Source organism: Lingula anatina, chromosome 4 (genome assembly GCF_051362555.1).
Source record: "Lingula anatina isolate TDL-2025a chromosome 4, LinAna3.0, whole genome shotgun sequence".
Taxonomy (NCBI): Eukaryota; Metazoa; Brachiopoda; class Lingulata; order Lingulida; family Lingulidae; genus Lingula; species Lingula anatina.
The window spans coordinates 17,647,876-17,675,676 of NC_141770.1; the positions used below are offsets into that span (position 1 = coordinate 17,647,876).

Sequence of the window (27,801 nt, forward strand, 5' to 3'; positions counted from 1 at the left end):
TTATTACTGGGAATCGTTGCAGGCGGTACTACACGGCAAAAACAGCGAGGACGCGTGCATATGTTTCCAATGATTCTTCAGCAGCATACGACAACTGATAAATACGCGAGTTAAATGCAAACCGTTGACAGTTGGTTTGGAGAGAGAGAGTGCCGTTGAAGTCGACTGCTCCTTTTTCAGAAAAGATTGACTTGAAGTTGTTGCATGAAATTTTACATGCAAAACGAAAGAATATGAAAAGTGTGTGTTTGAATGAAGGCAGCTAAGCAATCTTAAAGACATACTTCGTGGTGATTCGACCTTATATCTGTATGTGAACTGGACTAAAAGGTTTTTCAGTTCAACATGTCTCGACCGCGTTCCAGAACAGTAAGTGAACCGTTAAGCAAACGACCCGGACAAAACTGCGAGGGGGGCTCACCGTCTCTCCCGTGTGGACGACCCCCACACAGGGCCCCCAACATCAGGTACTGCAGCTCGCGACCGCGGACCCGGTCGCCGTCGCCTTCGCCTGTGATCAGCCCTCTCACCTCGTCACCGCCGGCACAAGCGGCAATCTCGTCGCCGCAGAGACGCCAGGCTACCAAATGCATGACGACGCCGAAAATGACGAAAAAGCCGGTACATTTAGACTTTGTGAACGACACTTGGGGGATGCGACCCCGCTCACAGACTATGCCCACGAAAACGTCGGTCCGTCCCCCGTTTTATCCAAATAGGGATTCTTTTGAGTTACGCTCACCCATTTGCAAAACAGCAGACGATGACCATTTCCCTTACGATGACTGCACGAGGGTTCGTTCTTTTACCCTGTCTTCAAAGGGACTTCAAAACAAAGGGGACACGGTGAAGCACACGAGTAGCATGCAGATCGGAGCCTCTTCTTGCGATAATTGCTGCGCCGCGGCGGCCGAAGAGTACCGAGACCGCACATCGAGCGTCAACTCTCGTGGGAGCGGGACGCAGACCAGCGAAGACAGCTCTGGGCACGAGAAGATTCCCTACAAGGTGGCCATTCTGGGAGCAATGGGCGTCGGTCGGACAGCCCTGACACGCCAGTTTCTTACCTCTGAATACCTTGGGGCTTTTGACACAAGCTTTGGTAAGTGGTTCGCTTGTCTTTGTCGCTAAGTTGTAACTGGACTCAAGCAGTTTGATAGCACTTCCCTCAAATCACTTTTCTCAGTAATGTGAACATTTGAGTCACGTCATTGACACACTCCTTCTTTGTACTGATTTCATAATTGTTTTGTATCGCCTGATGATTACTGATGGTTTCTTTACATGTTGGAGGGTAGAGCAGCATAAAAAAAGGGAACATAATATGGCAAGTCAGATTCATACAAGCTTCACACAAAATCTGTGCATCACTGATACGTGGTTCAAATGTTCAAATTCACTTAATTGGGGATGGTCCATTTAACATATTACTTTATATAACGTTCTTACTGACATCTCTATCTATGGCCGCATTCACATCGAGTTGAGCCATGGCTCTACAAAGCCACGACCTAAATATGGCGGACGTACATGAAAGGAAAAACGCTTAATCTTTTAATAGTCTCTCCGCCTCTCACACTCCTACCCATCTTCTGGGCGAATGGAGCTGAGATTTAATCACTGTACCCCCCGCAGGGCCGACTCGTGGGGAGGCGTGTGAGAGGCGGAGAGACAATTAAAAGATTAGGCGGTTTTCCTTTCATGTACGTCCGCCATATTTAGGTCGTGGCTTTGTAGAGCCATGGCTCAACTCGATGTGAATGCGGCCATAGATAGAGATGTCAGTAAGGAGGCGTGTGAGAGGCGGAGAGACAATTAAAAGATTAGGCGGTTTTCCTTTCATGTACGTCCGCCATATTTAGGACGTGGCTTTGTAGAGCCATGGCTCAACTCGATGTGAATGCGGCCTATCTGAAATCTAAAAGCTGGAAGGACGCTATAATTCTCCTGCGAGTTGGTACATGTAAGAGATTAGATTTATAAATTCTAATCCAACCTATTATCTTCAACATTTAACCACTCAGTATGTCCTTGCCTTCATTCCATACCTGCTCCATATTCCTCATAGAAGGTTTGCGAATTGTATTAGCCGTTGTCAGGCTGCAAAATAGTTCGTTTGGTGGTCAGAAAATCTCGCGAGGATTTCAAGCCGCGGAGAGAATATCTGGAGGGCATTTTGTTGCATGCTTGAAAGGTATTGATGTAGGGCTACTTATTGATATATCAGTCTATTTAGATGGAGTCAATAGGTTGTAGTGGGAGGACCGAGGTCGAGCTGAGGAAATTTGTACAGCTCTTCTTATTAATCAGGGACTTAAGAACACCTTCTTACTTTATTCTCATATCTCTGAACGAGACAGGAGTACCGGTAGGAGCATTGCGATATACACGGTACGTGTATATTGCTGGAAGAAGGCGTATTTCCTCCATTTCCAGGATATTATCGGCCGATTCTCCGAAAAATCACCCCGTTTGTCATCCCTACATGCTCATTGCATCTTGGTTGTAGTTGTTGACGAATTCGAATGTTTGACACCATGCAAACAAGAACTGCACCAGTTTCTTGTATGTGTGACTCATTGATTAATGCATTTGTGTCCTAATATCGTGCCACACATATATGCGTGACCACTATAACTCCACCCCAACTCGCTGCATGCACTCGGTACTTTCCTTCTGAGGGCTGGGAAGTCGCCCCATCGATCTACGTTATGTAAGTTTATTAGGACGGAAAACATATTGCATGGTACGATAAGAACCAACAAGCCAGCGCTAATAACAGTGGGTTTAGATTACTGCCCGTTCTGTGTCTGATGATTGCTGTACGCCTTCTGCATATGTCATTTATCAATCCGACCATTTATCTAGCCGCGCTAGGCTATAAACTGCTCAAATCTGAAAGGGCGTGTTTACACAAGCGATTTCTCAGTTCGACCAAGAGACGGTTTAGACTTGGTTCAGTGTGTGTGAAAGGGTGTGTCTGGGCTTATAAAGTCCAAACCTGTAATTCTTTCACCTTTACTTACTGTTAACAAACAGGCCATTATCATATCAACCGATGGGGTGAATCTGTATATTTTGGCTGATTAAGGTCTATGTAACAGATATGTATATAGCCTACTATACCTTAGGACGTACTGTACCTTATACTGTAGGTTACATTTGGTTTCCAGCGATTTTGGAAACAATTTGTCTTTCAATTATCAAAAAGGGATATAATGGGACTGGTTAGTCCAAGGACATGTCTTTGAGTAGTGAATGATGCGTTTTAAAAGATCTCTTCTAGCCAGGACAGCAGCTTCGATGACATGCATGGTAGCCTGTTCACGTGTTGTGGAATGTGCTGGGATGAGGCCTATGACAGTTTCTTTTTTTCAATTCAAGATTTAAACTTTAAAACAATACAGTGTACCAACGCGATTTAGGGTTTGTTGAGATTAAATCTGAAAGTCTGAACTTTGTTTTTAGGTTTCGAGTGGTAATGATGAGTTCAAATTGTTTCTGGTAAGGAACTACATGTTAGATTCGTTCAAATGTGTCAACATGTTGTTCGGTGTGTCGATGATATTCTCAAACTATGGCATCCCTGCTCGGTGACAAGTGGCCAATCTCTATTGCCTGCAAACCGCTTTGGTTTCGAGTTCAGTTCAATTCAAACATGATCTTGGACCAGCAGTTTGTTTATGGAACAAGACTATTTTCTGCACCTGTGTTATACTGTGCGTCATTGTATTCAGTGGCGATTCTTCAGCCTCCAAACCACATCCTTTTTATCTTACAATGATGCCGGTTATGTGGAGCAATGTTGCGTGTGCTTTTGCAGTCTGAATTCGTCTTTCATTGCTACCATCTTTACTCATATACAGTGCTCCTCGTTTTGGATGTCTTTTGTTTTCAGAAGTTATTCTAGTACATCGATAACATGATAAACAATTGTTCTGTAAATTCCTTGTGTAAATATGACGGTCGCCACAATGCTGTTTATTGAATCCCATAACGCGAGCCTAAAAAGCACCAATTCCATTACATGGTCATATAACCGTTTATATTGTTTTCACCTAACAGTTAATAGAACAGCACGATTCCCTTGATAAAACTCCTCAATTTGGATTCTTGTGTTATTAGCAAGGAGACGAAAAGGAAACAAAGAAGATTTAGTGAACTTATTAGATAAGTGAATAAGAAGAGTGGGCCAAAGCGGATCCCGGGGGCGGCGGGGCTACGCCCCCCTTTTTTCCAAAGACAAATGCGATCATTCACCACATCCCTAACTCTACCAATGAAAACAAACCCAGCCGCCCACGTAACCGTATTTTCATATTTCATTGAGAGAAGGATGGGGGTAAAGAAACTGAAGGATAAACATTCTCCCTTCTCCCCATAATATCCTGGCTTAAAGTTTTAACACATACATTTGTACTCTGCTCTATACATTGGTAGAGCAAAAAAATTGAATTTTTCTGGAAGTTTTAGGAATTTTCCTTTGACCACTAGAATGTATTTTCATCCCAAGTCGCCCAGAAAAGTAAACCTTGGTCCTATTTTCGAGTTTCTAATTTTTAGATGATAACCGTTTCGGCGACCTTCATCTCCATTGCCAGAGTGGATGAAATATTAAAAACTTAAAACTCGGCGTGGTTGTGGATGTGGCGTATCCTGGCGATCAAGGAGAAGTTGAAGAATGTTTCAAGAATATTACTTTTTGCTGTATAAAAGTCTCGCTCATTGTATGGCATGTGACCCCAGTACTCATTTTCCTATCGTCACCTGTTATATTGTTTTGCTGCCAGGATAAATCAATACGACCTCGGTAATTGGAAAGAATGACACCTAAATTAAGACATGTTGACATTATGAAGAACATGACAAAACATTTCATTTTCTGGGTTAAGCACGCCATTTTCATTCATCCAATTAAAGTGCACAGCAGTTGGCTCAGAATCGAAAACAGTAAATGTTTGTGTCCCGCTTATAGAACTGACCAAATGGCCTGTTTAATAGCACCACACACTTTGATATTTCCCTTGCGTGTCAGAACACTTAAATAGAGTGTTAAACGCGGATACCAAACTCAACAACTGCAGCGTCACAAATTAAGACGCAATACTGCGGCGTTATACACCGGTATCAAATTCAACTCTTAGGAACACTGGTAGAATATTGGAATTTCTTACAACGAGAAAGACAATATACCGAAAACAATACCGAAAACACGATAGACTCTAGTTAGACCTTTAAAAACCAATGTATCTCTATCCAACAGACGGTGTATTTTTCACATTTCAATTCCCCATCATTCGGGTTGAGTTGAATCTGTAGATTTAGGCCTGATTTTTAGGTATGATGGATCCCAAAAGTGCATCCACTGATTAGAAGGGGAATGAAATGTGTAATCATCCTCGAATACCCCTTTTTTCTATTTGAAGAATTTATGTATTAATTCATTCATTATTCTTTTTTGTTTATTCCATTGTCTGTTTATTTGTCCATTGAGTTATTTTCATTCTGTGCTCGAATCACTTCAGAGGAAACCCGGGCATCCAGTTTTTCTCATAAAACGTATTCGTTGTATGCAAATCACAAAGGTATATGAGATACATTAATAGCCAGAGATAAAGCCGAGATAAAAGGGGTTGATAAAAGCATGCTTAAATAAAAACGAAATCGAACAAGCCAAACCTTTTATTCAGCAAGGTGTGTGTACGTAGATTATACCTCCCAGTTGGGCACGATGGGACTTGGGTTTAAACCACAAGGATTAGAGAATGTATTTCCATAGGAGAAAGCTATACAGAAAATTCCCCATATTTTTTTATAAATTTTGTAGCAGCGTTTGGGAGGAAAGGGGGGGGGGCAGGGAAGTGCCCTTATTCTCGATGTCCTGGTTCCGCTAAATATTTTCATTTACGTTTTACTGTTAGTTCTACTGTTAGCGAATGTAACGAGACAATAGTACCTTGACCTTAAATGTTCAATCTGTAATGCAGTGTCATCTAACGTTGAACAATATTTCCTATCAATTTAAGGTTAAGAAGTATCTACTTAAACATACTTCTGGTGACATACCAAAGGCAGTTAAGTGTAAAATGGCAGTTTTGGTGAATTGATAGAATTAACATCAAGGAAAATGCCCGAAGGGTGTTAATCAAAATGTTTTGCAGTTACAATGGTATATACTACATGTACCTGTATCTACATCCGGAGGGAAACATTTTAAAATTAATGCTTCATTCTCTATAATTTTCCCCGCTGCCTTTTTAAGTTCAATACGCTATGTGTAATACCTTATCGACTAAAACAATCAGGATCAAGACAATCTGATACCTATGGTTTTATCTTGGCTTTTACCTGGTATGAAAGAATAGTGAGTTTGAATCACATTGCTTGCAATTTTGATACTCTCGAGCAGGGGCGGATTGAGGCCGTCTTCTGGGTCTTCCAGAAGACTGTCAGATTTGTAAGTTTCCATTGACGGATGACTAATTTTTCTGTCGGAAGACGGTCAAAATTGGAGGATGGATCAACAAAGATAATTTGGAAGACTGTCAGAAAATATCTCTGGATCCGCCCCTGTCGAGGTCCAAAAAGTCGTGGAACCTGTGGAAGGACATGCATACCCGAGGCCCATTACAGGGTCAAGACTTTAGAGAACACTTCATCCCGCCATTCCCCCGCGTATTTCATGGCTGTATACATGTTATACGTTTTTAAAACGTATAATGATATCTATATACTTTAAAATGACATTAGTAATTGTTTCAAATATCTAATCCTTTCTGTTGTTCTCAAGTAACCATCACACCTACGGCATGATAACTGATTAAGCAGAAACAATTGTCAACACAATGTGTTAATCAGAGATACGTGCAATTCCCAACACACGACTAAGTGTTTTTAATGTCTCTGTCAGGACAATTAAATATATTCAAAAGGTGATTAAAGGTTATTGTATTAGCACCTACATGCATTATTCTGCACTTTTATCGACCCTCTTAGTTACTAATTCTAACACTTACGTAATGGCCGCTATTAAGTCAGAAAGCTGCCATTATCGCCTCGGAATCGCCGTACTGGATATAGATGAACCTCGAGAGCAATGATAACACTGGGTTTTGATCGACTGTTTAATTTACCTTCGAGATGGAGTCAGGTTTCTGACTTTTTCTTGTCCAGACGTGGGAGTAAATGTTTGGTAGGAGCTTTAAGTTCACATCGTGTATAAGTGCGCACAATATGGAACACGAAACCAAATGAACCCATGTATATATTTTTTTCTTTAAAAAATTACGCTAGATTTTAATTATTACACTGATTAGATAAACAAAAAATGGATTGTTTCATGTATATTAGCACTTGATGCTTGGCCCTTAATCCATCACCCCCCTGCCCCCCCCCCCCCCTCACACACACACATACACCTCTTTGCGCACATACAATTCATCTGCGCATGTCAATAAATCATTAACTTGATATACTATTTCAACTTAAAATAACACAAAACAGTTTCAGCCTACCCTAGATTTCCTTCAAACCTACTCCTCTCTGCTCCCCCGCGCGGTTTCCAATCTTGATCCACGTTCATTGAAAAAAAAAGTCAATTACTTCACCATAAGAGCCCGGCTTATCTCTCACGTATTCGGAGCAAGGACCTATTGATCCTACCTCGTATGTACTCACATGTTACATGACTTACGCGGCGGGTCACTGTTTCTGGGCGGTGATTAAAAACACATTTACTGATAACACTAAGTTGACGGTACGTACTGTTGGTAAAATAATGGCAAAATTGTGGTAGTAGCTTTGCTGGTCTGCCACGCATGCCAAGCATGACATAGCTGTGTCTGATTATTTTGTAAAGCCTGTATATGTATTTTTTGCTGTAAAAGTTTTTTCCATCCTGTATTCTATGATGATGGTAAATAGTAAACTTGATTTTCTACCCATAAGTCATTAATGCAAGGAAAACTCTATCAGGAACGGCCGAGACGACCTGAATCATAAATAGAAAACGTGTTAAATCTCTCAAGAACGAATAATTTTCTATCACACCATATATTGTCCCCATACTTCGTCATTTTCATAATATTTTCCTTTCACTCTCTCTCACTTGACCACAGTGCACGCGCCAGGCACGATAGGTCTCAATCAGATATCTTGTTCATAAAAACATTTCAAATAACAAAAAACCTAAATTGCCCTGTCTGAGGAGGAATATTTTTAGCTAATTTTCTGGTCCCTTGGCCTTGTGTAATTTATTATCGTAACTACCAAGTGCACCAACAATAAAGTAAATAAGACATGAAATAAGACATTAAAGCCATTAATATCGATTCCCGTAAGAATATATTTCAGACTTGAATGTCAATAGATATATACATCTATTACCTATCATATTGTAATAGCAGTATTCGAAATAAAGACAAAATTGGTAGGAACCCTTCCCCCTCATAACTCAGTCATTCAGCTGGGAATAAGGCTCATAAAACATATATTACCTAATCTATCTTCTCAATATTTTGATTCCATTCATGAATAGGATTGGGCAAACAAATCACTTGTTTTTAATGTTTTTTGATATCAATCTATTCAATACTTACATCAGAGACACCCTGAGTTTCAGATGAAACAAGAGATGGTGAGTGTCTTCTGAAGCTCATGGTGCTAAAAATGAACTCATCTTGAACGTTTTAGTTGTTTTCTTCACATTCAAAGCTTGCAAGAAGCTGAATAATTCATCTGTATTTCATGGAAAATATTATATCGTACTCTTCATGTCCACTGCTCAAGGCAAAAATATTTGTCATTACGTATTCCCAATCTAAATATGCCTTGTGACTAAAATACATAATATACATGTAAAGAGCACGTTTTGGATTTTTAGTGTGTTTGATTATTTTTGTCTGTTCTTTTTTTTTTCGTTTTTGTATTCTTTTCGCAAAACAACACCTTACACAATTCAGCTCGTACTCTGACTAAAGCACAAATTCTCAATATTCATTGACATAAGTACTCTTCATTCGTCATATATTTCCTTAACAGTTAAAAGTAAGACTGTCTGTACGCCGTTCTTTTAATCTTTGGGGGACAAAAAATTGGAAGGCTGCAAAAAGGCATGAGGGAAGGGAAAAAGTGTCGCATGAAGTTCCCGTTTGTCTAAAGCGTGTGGGTATTCGGCGATTCCACGTAGTCGCGCAACTCACTGACAGTGAATGTCAGATACAGTCAATATCAAAACACCCAGCACCAGATGGCTTAATTAAATGAATAGGCCTAACAGGTCGTGAATAATTAAAGTAACATTCATTTTTCGCTTGAACTTTATATGCTGGGCAATTCCATGCAGATGGTAGTTTTCATTCTGGTTTTCGTCAAGCAAGATGTTCAGATACCTGCTGTTGTATAAAAGTCACTGTATGATGTGGTTATTTATTGTGACAAAACCAGGCACTTTACGTAAACATGTTGTGTTAAGGAATATCACGCAATAAAAGCTTATGTTCGAAATCCCAAAGGAAATATAATGACACTTAATTTTAAGCACCTGTTTTGACAGTGCGTCCTCTCGTTTCAACCGTTAAAGTACACTTATGTAAGTAAAAACAAGACTAAAGCAAATGCTATTTTTTGCATACCAATTCCAAGCCAGCTGTCAATTGTAAAAAATTCATCCAAAACACAAAAAATATAAAACATAATGGAATTTTGGTCACAAAAGTACACTAAGTATCACGTGTATGCAGTTAGATCAAGCAAGCCATCAGTAACGCTTCCGTGACGGCGTGTATTTGGCACATGCCAACCCCCAATTCATTGAAAGTTTTTTCATTGAAAGTATCACGCTAAATATTTATCTCAAATTTGATCACAGAAATCATACTAAACAAAGGAGCAGGATAGTATCAATTCAAGGCAATTTTCGCCGTTTGCCAGCTGGTTCGCCTGCCACCAGTATATACATATGCGATTATTAAACTTTGATTTGGCTCTGCTTCCAACGTTGACATGGGCTGTTTCAAGATGTCACAGAGACATACACGCAGCGCTTTATTTGCCTTTCGCCTACGCGACTCTTCGGGTGGCAGAAGGCCTGGAAACGAACTAATCCAGTCCCCTGGCGATATTACTGATTTCCTCTTTGATCGGCCATCCTCGTATCCGCATTAAATCCCCGGCAGCACGGGAAAACGCTGCGTTGAGTGCAAAAGCTATGCACATAACGAAATTACACCGGCCCACGCCGATATGCTCTACAATAATGGGTTAATAGTGCATATTACTTGATGAGCACCTTGGGACTAATTCTACATTGACCTTGGAGAGTGACCGATACAAAAAGAGTCACAAACCCACATCAAAGATGTACAAAGCATAGAAATTCTTTTTTAAACACACTGTAAACGTAAGCAACAAATAGCGTGCGTTTGCTCAAGAATAAATGTCATATTTAGTTTAATGGAGCCTCTGGAGAAGATTTTCCGCCTAACTTAAACAACGGCAAAGAAGGATATATACAAAACTTAGGGCCTGTTTTACAAAACGCCCAAAAGTCAGTTTTGGGAATAATATCTTGACTTAGTTGTTGCAGTTCACTGAGAATCTCAAAGGCCGACCGGTCTCTTTTTTTTATTATCTAAGCCTCTTGAGCAAATTTTAATTGTCTCGACGTAGATTTTCCACTTTTAGCAATGATAGTAACCCTTTTAGGTATGCTCCATTCATCTTGATGTACGTGTATCCTAAGCCAATATCTCAAAGTCGGCTTTGTGTTGTCGGCAATATGATTTTAACGGTCTAACTTAGCTCAAGAACATATAAATTTATTTGTTTATTTATTTTGCGGAACATCTCCCTGGCATCACCTTTATAAGCAACGTGATTGCGCTTTCATAATATGCCTGACATCGTGCGCTCGAAAAACAATATGGCTAATAACGAAAATGGACAATTTGTGAACTCTGAAAAGTCCCTCGGAGCTTCCGATTTGCACTGTGGTTCTCCGAAATCAGGGACTATATATCTGAATTATCCTAACCGATACTCTAATTACATTCTGCTTGAATTAACTGTCGTTAGATATCGGAAACAAATGCCCGTTTACGATCCTTTCACTCCGAACAGAGCAGGATGCGAACCTGGATCGAGCAAAGAAGGTCCCATTTGGCCCCTGGGAAACTTGACAATTTTAGGCGGCTCTGAAATATCCAAAATGGCCGTCAAATTCCATGAAAAAATACACACCCGTACATATAAAAATCGTTGGTATTGGTCCATGCCACGTACTGCTTCAGCCCATGTATGCACTAGAAACTTCTATGTAGGAACCCCTTTTCTGTTTGGAATTGTTTATGTATCAACAGCAGCAGGAACAATAGGGAGGTTTCCGAGAACAAATCATTTCCATTGTTGAGTACGTTTTCCCAGGAGACATATTTTTTCCATTAATGTAAAACGTTTATTCAAATTTATCTGAAAAATTAAGACATTTTCTCCAGATCAGCCCGGGATTCCTAATATATTTTGATGTGAGGAAATTATGTGAACGAATTGGTAAAAAAAGCAGAAAGGAAATGTCACACAAAGTTTAGAAAATCACACCCTGGTACAGTCTACATGTGAATTCACCCCTAATGTAGTGAAGCAATCCCAAGGTCGTTTTTACCTCATTTAAAAATGAACTATAAACTACTGGTGTACTATCAAGAGTAGGCCCAACTGTGAATTAAAAATGGTGACTATTTTTCTGTGCTTTATATAAAAGATTTATATAAAAGCTCCATATTTCATTTGATTCTTATTTAGCCTGGTTCAGATTTACCGTGTATAATATTGGGATAAAAGTTTAAGTAAGATACTGGAATGCATTGTGTGTTTTAATCTAACGTCTAAAGCCTCTATAGCCATACAAAGTAATTTTTCCCAAAATTGAAAGCTGCAAGAAAGCTAAGTAATTAGCCAATTATCCTTACCCCATAAAATACCAGACTGTTTTTGGTTGAGAAAAGGAACGTGGCGAATATACTGCAATTAGTCATTTGCTGTAATACGGCTCATATTTCATTCGTTGACAATGGTGGGTTGGTTTTCATAATTCAAAGAATATCATAATGTTTAGATAGGTTTAATGAATTGCTTGTCTGCTTTTTCAAGAAACTGGAGACAGAAATAACATAACAAGTATATCATTCCTAGACTGTAATTGCTCATTGTCTATTGCGCAAATTCTTTTGCCCGAGATCTCGTCGTGACTTTTTTTGTTGTTGTTTTCTTGTGTAGGAAAGGCAAAATAAGAGAAGATCTACTGCAAATATAAAATATATAAAAACTGAACTTTATACAAGCATGTGAAAAACATCAGTCATTATATGCTAAGACAGAACATCTCCGTTTAAATGCACAGCGGTTTTTTTTTTTTTTTTGCAAGCTACTGAAACTTGAAAGTGGAAATCTCGGCTTTGGATTTAGCCTTGTTTAGACGTGCCGTAAGGTCGTTTCAGTGCATCACCTAACCAACCGACACCCCCATATTCCCGTTCATTCAAAGCTAATTAATACTCTATGACAAATTTTACCTTTATGTGGCGGTTGTCATCTTTGACGGCTGCCAGCTGCTCATTTCTCTAACATGATATCTTGAAAAATAGATAATTATAGATGAATGTGGAAAAGGGGGCGCGTTTACAAATTGTGTTATAAAGATAAGAATGTGTTATGAAAATTAGATTGCATAATTGCCTGCGGGGTTCTTGTGAAAAAATAGCCCTTAAAGTACAATCTCTGCTCAGTCTATGCCACGTGACCTGTTTTGAACACCTGTCAGAGACCAGTGTAACATTTCGTTCTCTTAATCAATTTCCTTCTTACGACTATTTCTCAGACAAGGAAATGTAACGAAACTACCTCTTGTGTCATTTAGTGTCAGGGCAATTGCTTGCCCTTGTCACTCCCGTGTCAGGTTGACCAAATCGAATTAAGACGGAACTTGTCTGAACTTTAAGATAAGTTCATAGTAGTGCACTTTAATAAAGTTAGGCTTGGTCTGAAAGAACAGAAGCAACATTTCATTACGTTGCTTTAAAATTTAAAAGCACTTTCTGGGCTAAATATTAATATTATTATTCTTTTAATTTCCACTTTTTAAATTATCATTTTTGGTGAAACAGGCCATCCGACTCCACCAGCCTTGTTGGCAATTAATTCATTACAGTTTCTTAAAAGATGTAAAGCCATTCCTTGCATAAAATGATAGAACTTGCTCTAAGGCCATCTTCATCTGTGAGTGTCGAGCAATAAAAAGATTAAGTGCGCTTGGATCAAAATATCTGCCGTTTGTGCGACAATTGGGAACTCAATAGAAAAAAAAAACAGTTTTGTAAGACACGCATTTCTTCTTTATTCAAAAATCTGAAACATTGTTTGACAGCTTTGTTGACATAAATATATCCCGGTTAAAGCTATGCATGGAATGACAAATGATCAAGGAAGTACACAAATTGTAGGAAGTGAGGAGCCCTAAGTCCACTTTTAGTGGACAGCGAATGACATTTTTCCGTCCTCTCTTCTCTAATGCTTGGTGACAAAATGTTTACTCAATACTGCTGGGAATCGCTCTCATCGTTCACGGCACTATCATTAATACAACTATTTAAGAAAACTCATTACCAAAGACTGAGTTGACTTCTTTTATGGTCACTTACGGTTAGATTGATGATGGGAAACTGGGAAATTTGGTCAAAAAAGATCGCGACTCAGTAATGTTTCAAAATATATATGTGCTTAACTGGGCTGTATGTTCCTCGAAATAAAACTAAGACAATTATATACATGCGTTTGATTTTTTTGTACTATATATATTTGGTATTTTTCCTAGGCATTTAGGATGTCGCTCTTGACAAATAGAATTGTATCAAGGAAAAATGAAAGTTGGCATTAAGTTAAAATCCAGGTACATGTAGTATTGCCGAAGATTGAAGACCTATTGCAAGAAAGGTTATATTCTGTATTTGCTAAGGAAATCGGCCGCCATCTTGGATATCGCTAGCTGCTCAATTTTTACTTTTTGGCAACTGGCATTGATTTGTTCTGGAGCCCCGGGATATCTTAATTAAAAAAAAGGAATAATACCCCCTGGTTCGAATACTGGAGGTTTATTTCTCTCGGTTATTGCAGGATATAAAAATAACCTTAGCCATCATCTGTTTCAGTTGAAGATGTTACTCTAATTATTGGTCTCATTAGTTGATATTTGTTTTAAAATTGGCAAAATTTGCCTTAAGTCTAAACAATAAGCTTGTGTCTCCTTCTCATTATTAGGATAAGAGCGTGTTACCTGTCATATAAATATATTTACAACGCAATATTGACATGATCTATTTTTGCCATTCTGACCACCAACTGGTTATCACAGACTTCAGGGCAATTCATTTTCTTCTCATTAACAGAAAAATGAAGCTTATGAGCGAGCTACTTCTGGGACATGTAACACGTAAGGTACATCGGCGGCATCTAACTCATACAATGAGACTTGTGAAATTTGCTTTGTGATGCCTTGGCACTATTATGGAACATTCCTGTGAGCCACGCACACGGGAAAGAATTAATAAGACGATTCGTGTTGAAGAGCTGTCGCTAACACCAGGAATTCTAAGTAAATGTGAACCGAATTATATTCTATAACTTATTCGTGCATCTTTATTTCTTAACACAATGCTTCGACTTGAACTGGATCTTTTCCTGTCAAACGTCAGACATATCATCCTTTAAAATATTGAAAAGTGAATGCATCGCTTGAACAAAAGATACAGACGTAGAAAACAATGTGTACAGTAAAAAAAGATGTCTTCTTTGAACATTACACTTTCTTCGAGGAAAAGACAATTAATTTAGACCCTGCGTCCCTGTCATTCTATTCGACATATTTGAGCTATCAGTTGCGTTAAATCAATTATCTGACAATGTGTCGCTACTAACTTTACTGACAACGAGACAACTGACAGTGATTCGTGTAGCAGGACGATTAGCGTCTCCTTTATTTAGGTATTGTTAACAGCAAGTGTTAACGAACTCTCAGCGCCTACACAGTTCCAGTGAGCTACTTTTTCTTAACGGCTCGTTTATTCAAGTCAGGTGGTTTGATCTTTTTCCGAATCCGGCTTGAACCGATTACATGTAAAGCAATTAGTTATAAGTGTTCTCAATTGATTATCCAGCAAGACTTGCCTAATGTGGTCTGCGACTACAAAGGCAATGAAAATTCCTGGCTTGTTTTGATAGATTCTATAGATTTAAATAGGCCAAAGACGTTTTGACCACACACTAACTCCGGCTGTTTAGATGATAGGGTGCACCAAGAGCGCTTCAGGGCACATCCAAATACCACAGAGTGTAAACTTCCTCTCTGAAGCACGTTTGAAGCGCGCCAGGAAAAGGGCCATATTATGTCCAGTGTAAATCCGGCTTTCCATCATTTGTCAGCCACCGTCAGCTCTAGTGTGTTTCAATTTTTCTACATTTCCTTGTGAGTCGACAGTTTTCTGATAAGAACAGTTAATTAAGGTATATCTTACAACCTTGAGAACACCGTCAATTACAGTATGAGCAGAGAAGCTGCTGCATCTAGAGATCTGAATTCTATTTAAACGACGGTCTCTTGACGATGGAGCGCCACGGAGTGAAATGTACACTTAATCTAGCAGAAGTCGAATGCACGCGGTGGGGAAAAACGTTTTTTTTTTTTCAAAAATATATAAATTGGAATATGCTCTTGAATCTGGAAATATTACCAGAAATCATGCCGACTAAGAAAAACTGTCTTACAGCTTTGTGAATATTGCCGTCGCCCTCATAGAATATCAGAATCTGCTAATGAATTTTTCTGCTGGCTTTTCTTAACACTTCTCATTGCCACCGACAAAGTAACCAATGATAAAATGTTTAAGACCACTTTTCTTAAAGATACTCTATACGGGATTTTACCGACAAAATGAATTTTCCTCGGGATAAAAACAATTTACTTCTACCCACGAATCGATGCTCTTCCCTTTCCTTCCTTACACTTGAAGTCCAATGTGTTTATTTTGTTCTTAATTTTATAATTTAGTTCTAAATGACTGGCCAGTAATTTACAACACCATGCCTTCCAGTACGCTTCAGAAGAAAAAAATCGAAATAAGGTACCTTTACTTGATGGGTTTTATAGATATCATGCAAGGTCCGAATTGGGAAAGTACCTATGCAACATTGTAGTCATATAAGGCGTGACTAAGGGTATATAGGCTACAATTGCGTACAGTATACTGGTACCTTTAAATTGGCAAAAAATATTATGTTAAAATTAGATTCTGGAAAGGAGCCAGTATGTGTCTCATTTAACGCTCACTTACGGTTCTCAGTCTGTCTAGAACATAACGTTTTTCTCTTTTAATGAAAAATATTTTTAATCTGTTCTAGGACAATTTGAAGGACTTCCCAAAAAAGTTCATTCAGGTACATTCATTAAAGAACAACATTAGAACTGTAAAAAAAAAATACACCGAATGTTCTAGAATAGACTGAGAACCGTAAGTGAACGTTAAATGAGACACATTTTCGCAGGGGCACAGCAGGCCATTAAAGAAGAAAAAGAGCCTCACTTTTGACAGTGAAATGCTTTTGTACGACATAAATCTCGTAATGAACAAGCTTTTGAACGCACCGAGACCGTCCGTCGCTCTGAAAGAAATCGAGAGTTTTATCCTCCAGAGCCACCTGCATCAGTTGATTAATTTGTCCTTTTTGAGGCTTAACCTTAACCTAAACTTGCCTCGGCTTTATTCTGAACTATACATTTCGTAACAATTGTCATTTATTGCTGTTTGTGGCTAGAGCAGCCGGAGAAAATACAATCCCCATCCCATAGCTGTCTCCTACGGGTGGGAATGTTCGATGATGCAAAACCAATGCAAAAACCTATAAGCTATGTTTTATTACTAAATGGGTTAATATCCTTTATTCAAGCTGCTTTGTTATTGAAAGCAACGTGTGTGCGGCTGTCTTTCAGGTATTTATGATGGACAGGCTTTTATCTTAACGACGAGCTGATACCTCCGTAATGAGCTAAATGCGTCTTTGTAAGAGGAAAAAAGCTATCGGGTTCACCTTGCACTGAAAAAAATCAATACAATGTCAGTGTAGTTTTCCTTCAGCTTATACAAGCAACGGACATATACAAAAGGCTTGGGGCACACATTATACCGACACCTGAAAGCTAAAAAGATATGATTTTACTGAAGATGAGTTTTATTCGTGTGATGATTGCAAACTCGGATACGTATGTTAGTGTTCACAAGTTAATGTGTAGTTTATGGTCGTGCAGGAATTGCGCGCTTGTGTTAACTTATCCTAGCTACTCCAAGGGCCTCTTCCCTCTCTTCTCCTCCCAGGCGTCAGCACTTGGTCTTTATAGCAAAAGAGAATACCAAAAATTACGATGGCTTTCTCGAAATCTCACTTTAAAGGGATGGATTTCGTGCCAGTTTTGCCGTCTTTACTAAGAAAAGCACCTCCTTCTGTAATTGATGGTCATTTCCTCAGATTCTGATTGTTTTATCTTTGCTCATTTCTTGATGATTCAGCTTCTGTTTACGACTATTCGCTTTTTTTCAACGCATTAGAAGGCCCATAGGATATGTACCTGATAGACTAATTAAAATGGTACTTGAGAATGACTTCCTGGGAAATCTTTGAGTTCAGATGAGACACGTTTGTGGAAATGATCAATGCAATGACGTTGCTCTGATATGCAGAATCCGATAATTTTAGTAGATGTAGGTAAAAACATAGACGCACTTCACAAACACGCAACTTTAAAAGGTGCCCAAGGCACATGCTCTTCCTGGAATACCTTAAGTGTATCACCCCAAACACACGCGCGCGCGCACACATACTCACACGCACATGCATATACTGGTACCCTTGACGGTATGCTCGCTAAACTCTTTCACGATCACACATACACCCCCCCCCCCACACACACACACACACAAACACACACAAACATGAAAACACTGTCCTTATATTGAACAAGGACCCTAACATCTGTCATGTTTTCTTTTCTTCAGATGAAGACGAAGAAAAGTCGGTGTCCGTATTATTGGACGGAGAAGAATCGGAAATGGTGCTAATGGACCCAATGAATGAACAGGTATAAAACTACGCCATTATTATCATGTGTATTTAATTGTTAAAAGTTTTACTACACGCGCTTGCCCGCGTGTCTTTGGATATGTACAAGAGAGTAGGTCCGTACCTAGGTTAGTAGGTGCAAGTGCGTGTGCGTGGAGTTGTGCATGCGTCGGGAGTAGGAAGTGTGTAGCGTTAAGTTGTGCACTTCCAGTCGACCTCTCACAACAGTTCTAAATTTCAGAGATTACTGAAGATTCATCTCTAACATCAGCAAAATAACGCTGGTGATTTCAGTGGCGAGTGTTCAGTAATCTCCGAAGATCGAAGGGCGATCGCCACAGTCATGAGTCCGTGGTTTGAAGAGGTGGGGATCTGGGAACACATCCGGAATCATGTCACGATTTCAATACGCTGGCACGACTTAATGTTCAGGAACAAACTGAAACCCATTACCACCACTCAGGATTTAATTGATTAAGACACGGGATCCTACTCGGGTCATTTCGTTCACTTTCTTAAGACTATTTTCGATCCAGGGGCCTTCATTTTATTTCTCAATCATGGAGAAACGACAGGTGTCTTCTGAATATAAAGTTCACACCAGAATTTAAAAGCGTGCTCTCTGTTTGGCAATAATATGTATCTTTGTAACCGCGGTTGGTTACCAATGTTGGAGGTGAACGGTGAATTTCAATTCACTTAAAAATGAACACAACAGCCAGCATGGAGTTTTGTAGTAGTCTTTATTTCTCATACATACAGTCTGACACGCAGGCAGGAACAGTCTTGACGATCTCCCGTGGTCTCTGACTCTCTACCTGAGAGGCCCAGTTTTTATAGGGAATCGTACTGGTTCCTGCGTACCCTAAATCTGTTAGTATGCGTATCTTATAGGAAATAAATTTGTCAATTGTCATATGTGAGTAAGGATACATGAACCTCATCCCTGTGCTTGAATATATATAGGCCTAACTGTGTCATACTTGAAATGAAGATCAATAGAACTAAATACTGGAACTACAATATTTGTTATAGTAACCCTCAAGATGGATATATTCTCCGGGTAGGAAGGCTGCATATATAATGCTAGGACCTGGGACTGGCTCTATTAAATTGAACTTACTTAATTATCTCAGGTGGGGTGGAAGAGATCGAGAACTAAACGACAATAATTAGGCCAAAGTATTTCTACAGTTAGAGAATCGTCACTTGTTCTCCCTTTTCTGTCTGTTCAAAAGGGGGGGGGGGGGGCATTCATTATTTAAATTTATTACTTTGAAGGGACATTTGTTTTTAACAATAGCTTCTCTCCCAAGATTAAGATTTGAATTTAAAGACAAGGCTGAATTGTATAACACTTCCGTATGATATCTTTCTTTCCTGTGAGTAGGCGGGTTTGTATAACCACAGTTTCCCCAGAGAACAACTGAATAGATGGAGCCACATGTCGTTTCTTTTGTAATAGATGTTGTGACATTTGTTGATCAGCTACCTTCTGGAAAGTGTGTGTTTAGTGTCAATGTCCGTTCACAAACACCTTCACATCTCTTTCTCAATAATTGCGTTTCTCTTTCTTCAAGCTGGTTGATAAGAAAGATTCCCCGTGATACCCTAGATAACAGTTTGATGTAAAAACAAACGTGCATTCAAAGCGTCCAAATTGCATTTAAAACCAGCTCTCCTTTTTCAAAGTAGTCACATAACTGGTTTCAATCAACTTTTAATTTAATTTTCCCCTGATTTCTGTGACCTGTCCTCTAATGACTGGTGATACATATTAATAAACCAGCACGACAGTCACAGCTCTTTTTAATATCTGTGCAAGATGTTTTATACATAATTCATTTAAGCAATTCCATCTTGACAACCCGTATGCGCATTTTGTCTATTCTCTCTTTAGTGCAAATCGATGACATGGATTATTTATTTGTTCGTGTGAGTGAGTAAATTGACTAAAACGATTGCAATTTTAGTGATTAAAAGTTTGTATTTGTACCTTGCAAGGATTCTAACTGAAGAAGTTATACATATACATGGACAAGTTACATTGTTCGTATGTTTGGGGTCATCCTGTGGTGAAATACCAAAAAAAAGTGGGTTGACTTCTTAATGCGCTGAGCAACGTATTCTGCTGTACTCAATAGCCTTTTTCGGATGTACTTAACCTTATACTTTCTGTTAGCCCTAACTTCTGCATGAATTTATCATATGGGACGCCACGAGTCCACTTCTAGGACGACCATTGTCACACTCAGGCCTCACAAACGGTAAAGTTGCCGTTTTCTAACAAGAGCCTTAGATTTGTGGGGAGAACAAGTGCACAAATTATATAATTAAGGACTCCAGTCACGAAGTAACTACGCCAACGTAGAATAACTTGCCACGAGTTTAGCGTTTCATTACACAAATACCAGCTTCCATCCGGGTCTCTGGCTGTTTGTACAGGCCTCCTACGGGTTCTTTTAATACGGCAGCAATGCGTTCTCTACAATCTCAGGCTCATACGGAACGTACCAAACGGGTAAATAAGCGGTTTGTGTCATGAAACGCTGTGCTTGTGGCAATTTTACGATAGAGTAGTTCATTCGTGGTTGCAGTCGTTAAATTGGGCATTTGTGCCTACAAATCTGAGGCTTGAGTTAGAAAACGCCTAATCCGTTTATAAGGCCTGACACCGGCCTCGCTAGTAAGTCGCCCAAGAACGTGACCAAAAATAAATAAATAAATAAAATAAAATAATGAAGAAATGAAAATCATAGTAATTTGTATCTTAACGCACATTCTAAACAGACGGCATCTCTCTCTCTCTCCTGCACAAGCATTCAAACAATTACCATCAAAGTGATGGCTGGGATCCGCAGGACTTTAATAAGAGGAACATGACGCCAGTGTGATTGTTAAAATGACCTTTTATAAATCTACCAGTTGACATTTTCTCTAGGCAGCGATGTAACAATGAAGCTGTAGATGACAATAAAACAGTCTCTGGTTACCGATAATGAAAGCTTCAAAATAACGACAGAGTGTTAGAACTATCGAATGGCGTTTTATAGCAGCTAACAAATGGCTTTATGAACTGTATAAAAAGTTCATTTCCCACATAGTTAAGATACTGTTCTTTAGTCCCGCAGATGTCTTTTTAAACGTGCCTGTATTTCCAACTTGATTTTTTACTTATATTTTGTGTCTGTTCAATTCTTTTTTTCTCTTTCATTTTATTGAAAAGGTTTTATTTAAACCGGTTTAATTTTTTTTACTACAAAGATGATTTTCGTCGTTTTAGCCAAGCTAATCAATGATAAGCTTTGATTTGAATTGCTGTCACTTCTAGTGGTTCTTGTATTTCTTGCTAATCTTATATTCCCGTCATATTTTGTTTTCCGTTGTCGTCGTTTCAGAATTTACATCAGTATGAAGACGCGGACGCCATCGTAATAGTCTACTCTATGGCGGATAGGGCAAGTTTTGAGTACGCCACGGACGTCTTGTTTCGTCTCCGCAAGGAAGATAATTACACCAAAGCCATAATTCTAGTCGGGAATAAAAGCGATATCGTTCGTGGGAGAGAAGTTTCTTTGGACGGTAAGTCAGCCTGATTGCCTTTCTCGAGTTTATTAACCCATTAACCCTCTCCAAACCACCAAACCAAGCGATTTGTTGAAATATGTTTGAGCATCTTCTAAGGATACATCTGACCATACTACCTTACAAGTGACACACGAAGCAAGAGCAAAACGGATCATAATGATAATAATTCAATTCAGTTCTAGTTCAATTTAAGCAGGGTCAAATCGACAGCTTTAGCCAAGCAGACTTGTCACTTGGAGCATGTCGAGTTAACATTTACCAATGCCTTTATCATCATTACCATAAAAGAGCAGAGTACAAAGACAATGCAGTATATTATAATGATCTCTCTGCATTAGCAATGTTACGCCTACCTGAATGCACCTTTGATATTGAAACTGGTGCTCAGAAGAGACAAAAAAGAGCAAATAGAAGAAGCAAATTGTATTAGCAACGGTGTACTGAAGACGAAACGCTTTTTGTTGTACTGTCACTCCTAGCTACAAGCTATAGAGAGATATTTTTGAATCTAAATTGAAAACGAAAAATGTTGATTTTCAACACAAGCTAGAAAGATGACAAATGACGTGATAATAATGAAACCTACAACCAAAAGTGATACCTTAAAACGTGTTGCATGCATCTAAATTATTTAAGCTGAATGAAGAAAAATTGCCACTTGATTGCTCATGCATGTACGATCTTATTAAGACTTTATTTATTATTTATTCATTTAGAATATTTCTTCCTCTCTTTTTATAGTGTCAAATCTATATATATTCTGTTTTAATTACAGTTTTTTTGCCATTGGCTTGTGTACATACTTATGTATTGGTACGTGAATGAATGGAAATGAAAACTGAAAAGTTTAATTATGACAGTGGCATGGATTATGAAGGATGTATAACATAATGCAGTAAACTGTCTCGTTGTTAACATGAAATCTCACAGTACCTCCCAGCGTCTTCGATTCATGACACCTACTCTTAAAAAAGTAATAAAAAGAGAAAATGACTTATCACTTTTGAATGTGGAAACCTTGATAAAACTATAAAATCGTCTGGAAACAGCGGTATACCTATCCGTGTGAAAGCAGCTGTGAAGCTGTCTGGTTCATACGTACCCCCAGCTCTTCCCCATGAGAATACGGGATTGCTGGGAATTTATCTATACTGCCACCATGTCGTCCGCCGTTCAAGAAACGACAGAGGCTTGCCGAAAATGTTGGCAAGTTTCCTAAAAAGCTCTTAGTCTGGAGGGAGTAGGGGGTGCTATATGTCTTTTTGAGCACTTGATATGCAGTCTTTTAGTGCGATATATTGTTTTTTATCCCAACGAGTCCTGAGGATGCGTTATGGAAATAGAAATGTGCCGTGGTAATTTGTTTGTACGGTAAGCGGTAGGTGCTGGCACATGTCAAGAAAATGTACGTTTTTTGCTTGTGTGTTGACTGTGTCCAACGTGCGCGTACATTTACATTATGTACACACCCACGTGTACAGGTAGAGCTATATATGATGTTGGAGAGAGAGAGAGAGAGTGAGTGAGTGAGAGAGAGTGAGAGTGAGAAGCGCTGAAAGTCTTAAATCTGGTGACCTCAAACTACGGACTCGCAGAACGTGCAGTACGGCTTCGTCTAATATGTTCATTCACTTCACAATAATTTTTTCGGACGTTTTAATTTGTTTGGCCTCACTGGGACTTACTTCAATATTCTTAACAATCTGCAATTTTTTTCTCGTACGTGTTCCGCTCGCCTCTACTCGGTATGGATTCGTGTTTTCAGTCAATTTCTGTTAGACTTTCCTAGTGGCACATGGTCTCAATAAATGTATCCCGCCATTCATATGTCCCTTCTCTTTGAAAAAAATCTTTTATCATTTGTTTTATTGGAAAACACTGCTGAATATTTCAGTTTAGACTGAGGTTTTATTCAATCAGTTCTGTTTTTTGTTTCTGCCTACAATGGAACTGCCTCAAGAGGGTTTCTTTATTCCCCAGGGAAAAGCCATGGGCTTTCTCTCTCCTATTAGGTGATGTGAATTGTACAAAAGCTAGCCCAATTCTATTATGCTATTTTACCAGTTTTTCAGATTTTGATGTTTCCCATCACGAAAATAGGCCATTTTGTCCCGACGAATCGATGATGTGATAAAACAGTCATATTGTGTGTTATTTATTCTAATGGCACTTCCGTGTGTCCCTTGGGCTGATGGATTGGAAGGACTGTCTGTGTCCCCATTAATGAGAGATACCGGTAAAGTGTGCATATACTTTTATGCCACTCAAAGGCCACGTTCATGCTAAGCTCGGATGGACCGCATCTTATCCAATCCACATGACGTCACTATTTTTCCAATGTAAAGAATAAGATGTATGCAATGCATGATGACATCATACTTTCTTTTTGAAACATAGTAGGGCCGGCCACGTTCAAGCTAGGCGCAGATAGACCGATTCTGATTCGATCCAAATAGCATCAACATTTTCAGCTGTAATCATTATTGAATACGCCTTGCACGTTCTGTCCGAAAATTAATTGTTTTGCTGTTATGCTTGGCTACAGTAAAATCAGTTAGTGCCTCCCATACTAAAAATTGATGATATTTACGCCCTTATTCCTGACTGAATCATTGTGCAATATGTTTTTTTTTTTTACTGTTGTTTTGGTTTTCTGTATATACAGGGTTGCTACTTAATATGGAATATTTTTTATCATTGTTATTTTTGAGTGCTGATTAAATATTTTTTGGCTTGATTCATCAAAAAAGTATATCATTGAGTGAGAAAAATATCCAGTCTTCTATTGTGAGATATTTTGGTCAATAATATCAAATCTGACATAAGATGTCATTCAAAAGAAAAGAACACCCCCAGAAAACCATATCAACAGTTTGATGTCAGTATTAACTTTAAGCTAAGATATTAAAGAAAATGATAGCCTCCGGACAGTGATAAGTTACACAGTCAAAGAAATCATTACAGTAAATCATGAAAAGTCATCAATAGCGGGTATGACCTCCAGCAGCCGCTTGCAGCGCCCTCATCCTACATGCCATACCCTGTGACAAGTTTTTTAGAGTTTGGATGTGGATATCATTCCACGCAGTGATATTTGCCTGTCGCATTTCATCACTATTTACCGGCCGATGACCATAGCTATTAATTCTCTGAGTTACTTCCGCCCACAGATTTTCAATTGGGTTCATTACTGGGGAGTTTGCAGGCCAGGGCAGTTGCTGAACCTACTGGTTTTGAAGAAAAACAGTGATTCTGCGAGCTCGATGTGGGGTTGCACAGTCGTCTTGGTACACAAAGCTGTTCCTAAAGATGACTCTTACAAATCGAAGCATTGTTTGCTGTAGAATGTCTCTGTAGGAACCCTGGTTGAGGTTGCCTCCCAGAAAAACCAACTGGTTCTGGACACCGGCATGGAATGCTCCCCAAACAGAGACGTTACCACCCCCTGCTTGCACCCTAAGTAGTACACAATCATTGTTTTATGCCTCTTGTACACATCGGCGGACACGGATTCGACAGTCAACCCCCAAAATTCCATATCTGACCTCGTCACTGAAAACGACGTGATTCCAGTGTTTTGGCTGCAAAAGCACGTGGTCCCCAGCCCATTGCAGACGTCGCTGTATATGACCTGCTGTTAACAGTGGTTTACGTACTGGTCTTCGTGCAAAATAACCAGTTTGCTGTAATCTTTTGTTCACAAGGGACCTTGAAACGGGCGTTTGAAAGGCATTCTGCCACTCTTTTTTGAGGACACTGGTTGTCTTTGTACGACCAGCACGGCGCACTCTAAGGAGAAGGCGATCCTGTCTTCTTGGTGTGGTACGCGGACACCCTGGTGGAAGTATTGGAGTAGGTGCCCCTGTTGTAGCATTTGTTTGGAGGACTTTATTAACGGTTCCTGAAAAATGTTGAATTGTCTGGCAATGGCTATCCGTTTCTAGCCATTTTCTCTGAGAGCAAGAATCCCATAGTAAGCTGCGTTGCTTAGCTGTCGAACCATATCTTCTCTAAGGTAACTGACAAGTTTCAGAGCGATCCCTTTGTTGCTTCTCTAAATACACTCCAAAGATTGACCAAACCCATGCGCTTTTATACAAGGGCAGAAATTGCCGAAAAGACCACCCCTCACATTTCTGACCACAGAACATGCAACTGCTTACATTAATTGTTTCGAAAGTTGCATGGTAATTAGGTAACACACCTGGCTACACATAGAGTGACACCTCAGTTTTGGATTTAAAATAGTTGGAGAGAAATTAAATATTTTGTAGAACATTTTCTCGACAAAAAATAATATTCCATATTAAGTGGTAACCCTGTACATATTATTGAAGTCAGGTGTATTATTTTGTAGATATTTTCTCTCACTAATTCATTCGTTAAACATTTTATTTGTTTGCATATTTATTTGTTTATGTGTACGTTTGTTTCATCCATCGTCAGATTTTTTGTTTCCTTGACACCATCCGTGCATTCAAAGCTAATTCATCATCATACTCTTTTTTTTTTTTCATTCATTATAGAGGGAAGATCCATCGCCATGACCTACGACTGTAAATATACAGAAACCTCGGCCGTGTTAAACCACAACGTGGACGAACTGCTTGTTGGCACCTTGACCCAAATACGGCTCAAAGAGCAAGAGCACGGCCAGAAACCGAGCAAGACTCGTTGTGTCCCGAAATCGGCAAAACAGATTATAACCCGATTTTGGAAAAAGAATGGCCGAAGGGTTTCTAAATCCTGTGACAACCTGTACGTGCTGTGAACTGATATTGAAAGGGAATAGGATTTGGGCTGGAAGTAACTTTGCCCTCTCAGACACGAGAACCGTTTTTGACACACAGGCATTTCTGAGGAAAACCCTTTCGTTGGGCATATGGGAACAAATAGGGAGGTCGTTTTCAAACTACCTAGAGAGGTGATATTGTAAGAAGGTGCCTGGGAAAGAGGGGAAACATTTTTGATGGTTCCTGGGTGTAGCATAAACTTCTCCATCTGGGCAGCTTTATTATTTTCGGCGAAGGAATGCAGTTTCATGTGAGAGTATAAAACGAAAAATGTGACATACATTCTGAAGTGGAATGAGCCAGGAAACGACAAATAGGATTTATTATTGTCATTTCTTTTTATTCAGTAGGAGGTAGTTGATAACTGAACGATTAACTATGAACTTGATTTCAAAACTGCTCCAAGGGATGCTGCAAAAAGAAAAAAAGGCGCAGTTCACAAATGGGAGCACACTAGCATGTAAGCTTGCTAGCGTTACCGGCTTTCATGCTTATTAAATTTAAACTAGGAAGTAAATTCAAAATATTCCACTCAACACGTTAAATAATATATCCTGCTCAAGGAGTTTTTTCACGCATTACGTTCCGCGTGATGTTCCACTTAAAGGGGGATCGATACATTTGGTTTTTCCCTTTATTTGTATAGATAATACGGAAATTAACTTTGTCATGTAATGAGATAATACTGTCGCATCAAAAATTCATTAGGATGAATTTGTTAACTCGTGCCTGTCACGTAACTGCAGCTTTTTGGGATGCAAACTATAATATTGATTTCAAACTCGTCTCCTGTACCTGAACAGCTTTGAACACCAGTTTAACGCCTAACATCAACAAGTACCGTCCTACAATCTGGTCAGGAGATTCCCCTGAAAGGTTTACTTCTGATTTTAATAGTGAAGTAGCTAAGTAATTTCTTTGTTCAATGGAACATCGTAATAAGGGGATCAGAATTAGGGGAAATAAAAAGTGAAACCAAACACTGGCAATGGGTTGAAGTTTGAATCCTAGTCGTCCACCGTGCCCAATTTCGTGATAGCATCTTACTTAAAGGGCTACGTTAAAAACCAATCAAAACAGGGAAGTTGGCAATTAACTCTTGGTCACCCTATGTGCAGTAGTGTGTTGGTGAAAAAAGCAACAACAAATGGAGTTTGGGCTCTGAAAGTGTTCGTTTTATTGCAATAATATTAAGAGTGTTTTTCAAAAAAAAAAAAAAAAAAAAACAGAAAAAGATGTTTGCCAAATGTCGGCCTATCGA

The 27,801-nt window shown here is 39.1% G+C and overlaps 1 protein-coding gene across 1 annotated transcript; it reads left to right on the forward strand.

Annotated features, from left to right (window-relative positions):
- On the forward strand, positions 1-27,742 carry LOC106171651 (GTP-binding protein REM 1). Its single transcript, XM_013552090.2, has 4 exons — positions 1-1,102; positions 18,096-18,178; positions 21,558-21,741; positions 26,274-27,742. Exons 1-4 carry the CDS (start codon positions 346-348, stop codon positions 26,516-26,518), a joined length of 1,269 nt encoding a protein of 422 aa, XP_013407544.1. The 5' UTR covers positions 1-345; the 3' UTR covers positions 26,519-27,742.
- Positions 27,743-27,801: the final 59 nt, after the last annotated feature.

Bases quoted from the DNA above. Each gene is read 5' to 3' on its own strand.
- LOC106171651 (XM_013552090.2), top strand. From the start codon at position 346: ATGTCTCGACCGCGTTCCAGAACAGTAAGTGAACCGTTAAGCAAACGA. The intron at 1,103-18,095 runs GTAAGTGGTTCG...TCTTTTCTTCAG, and splicing joins GGCTTTTGACACAAGCTTTG to ATGAAGACGAAGAAAAGTCG. The intron at 18,179-21,557 runs GTATAAAACTAC...TCGTCGTTTCAG, and splicing joins TGGACCCAATGAATGAACAG to AATTTACATCAGTATGAAGA.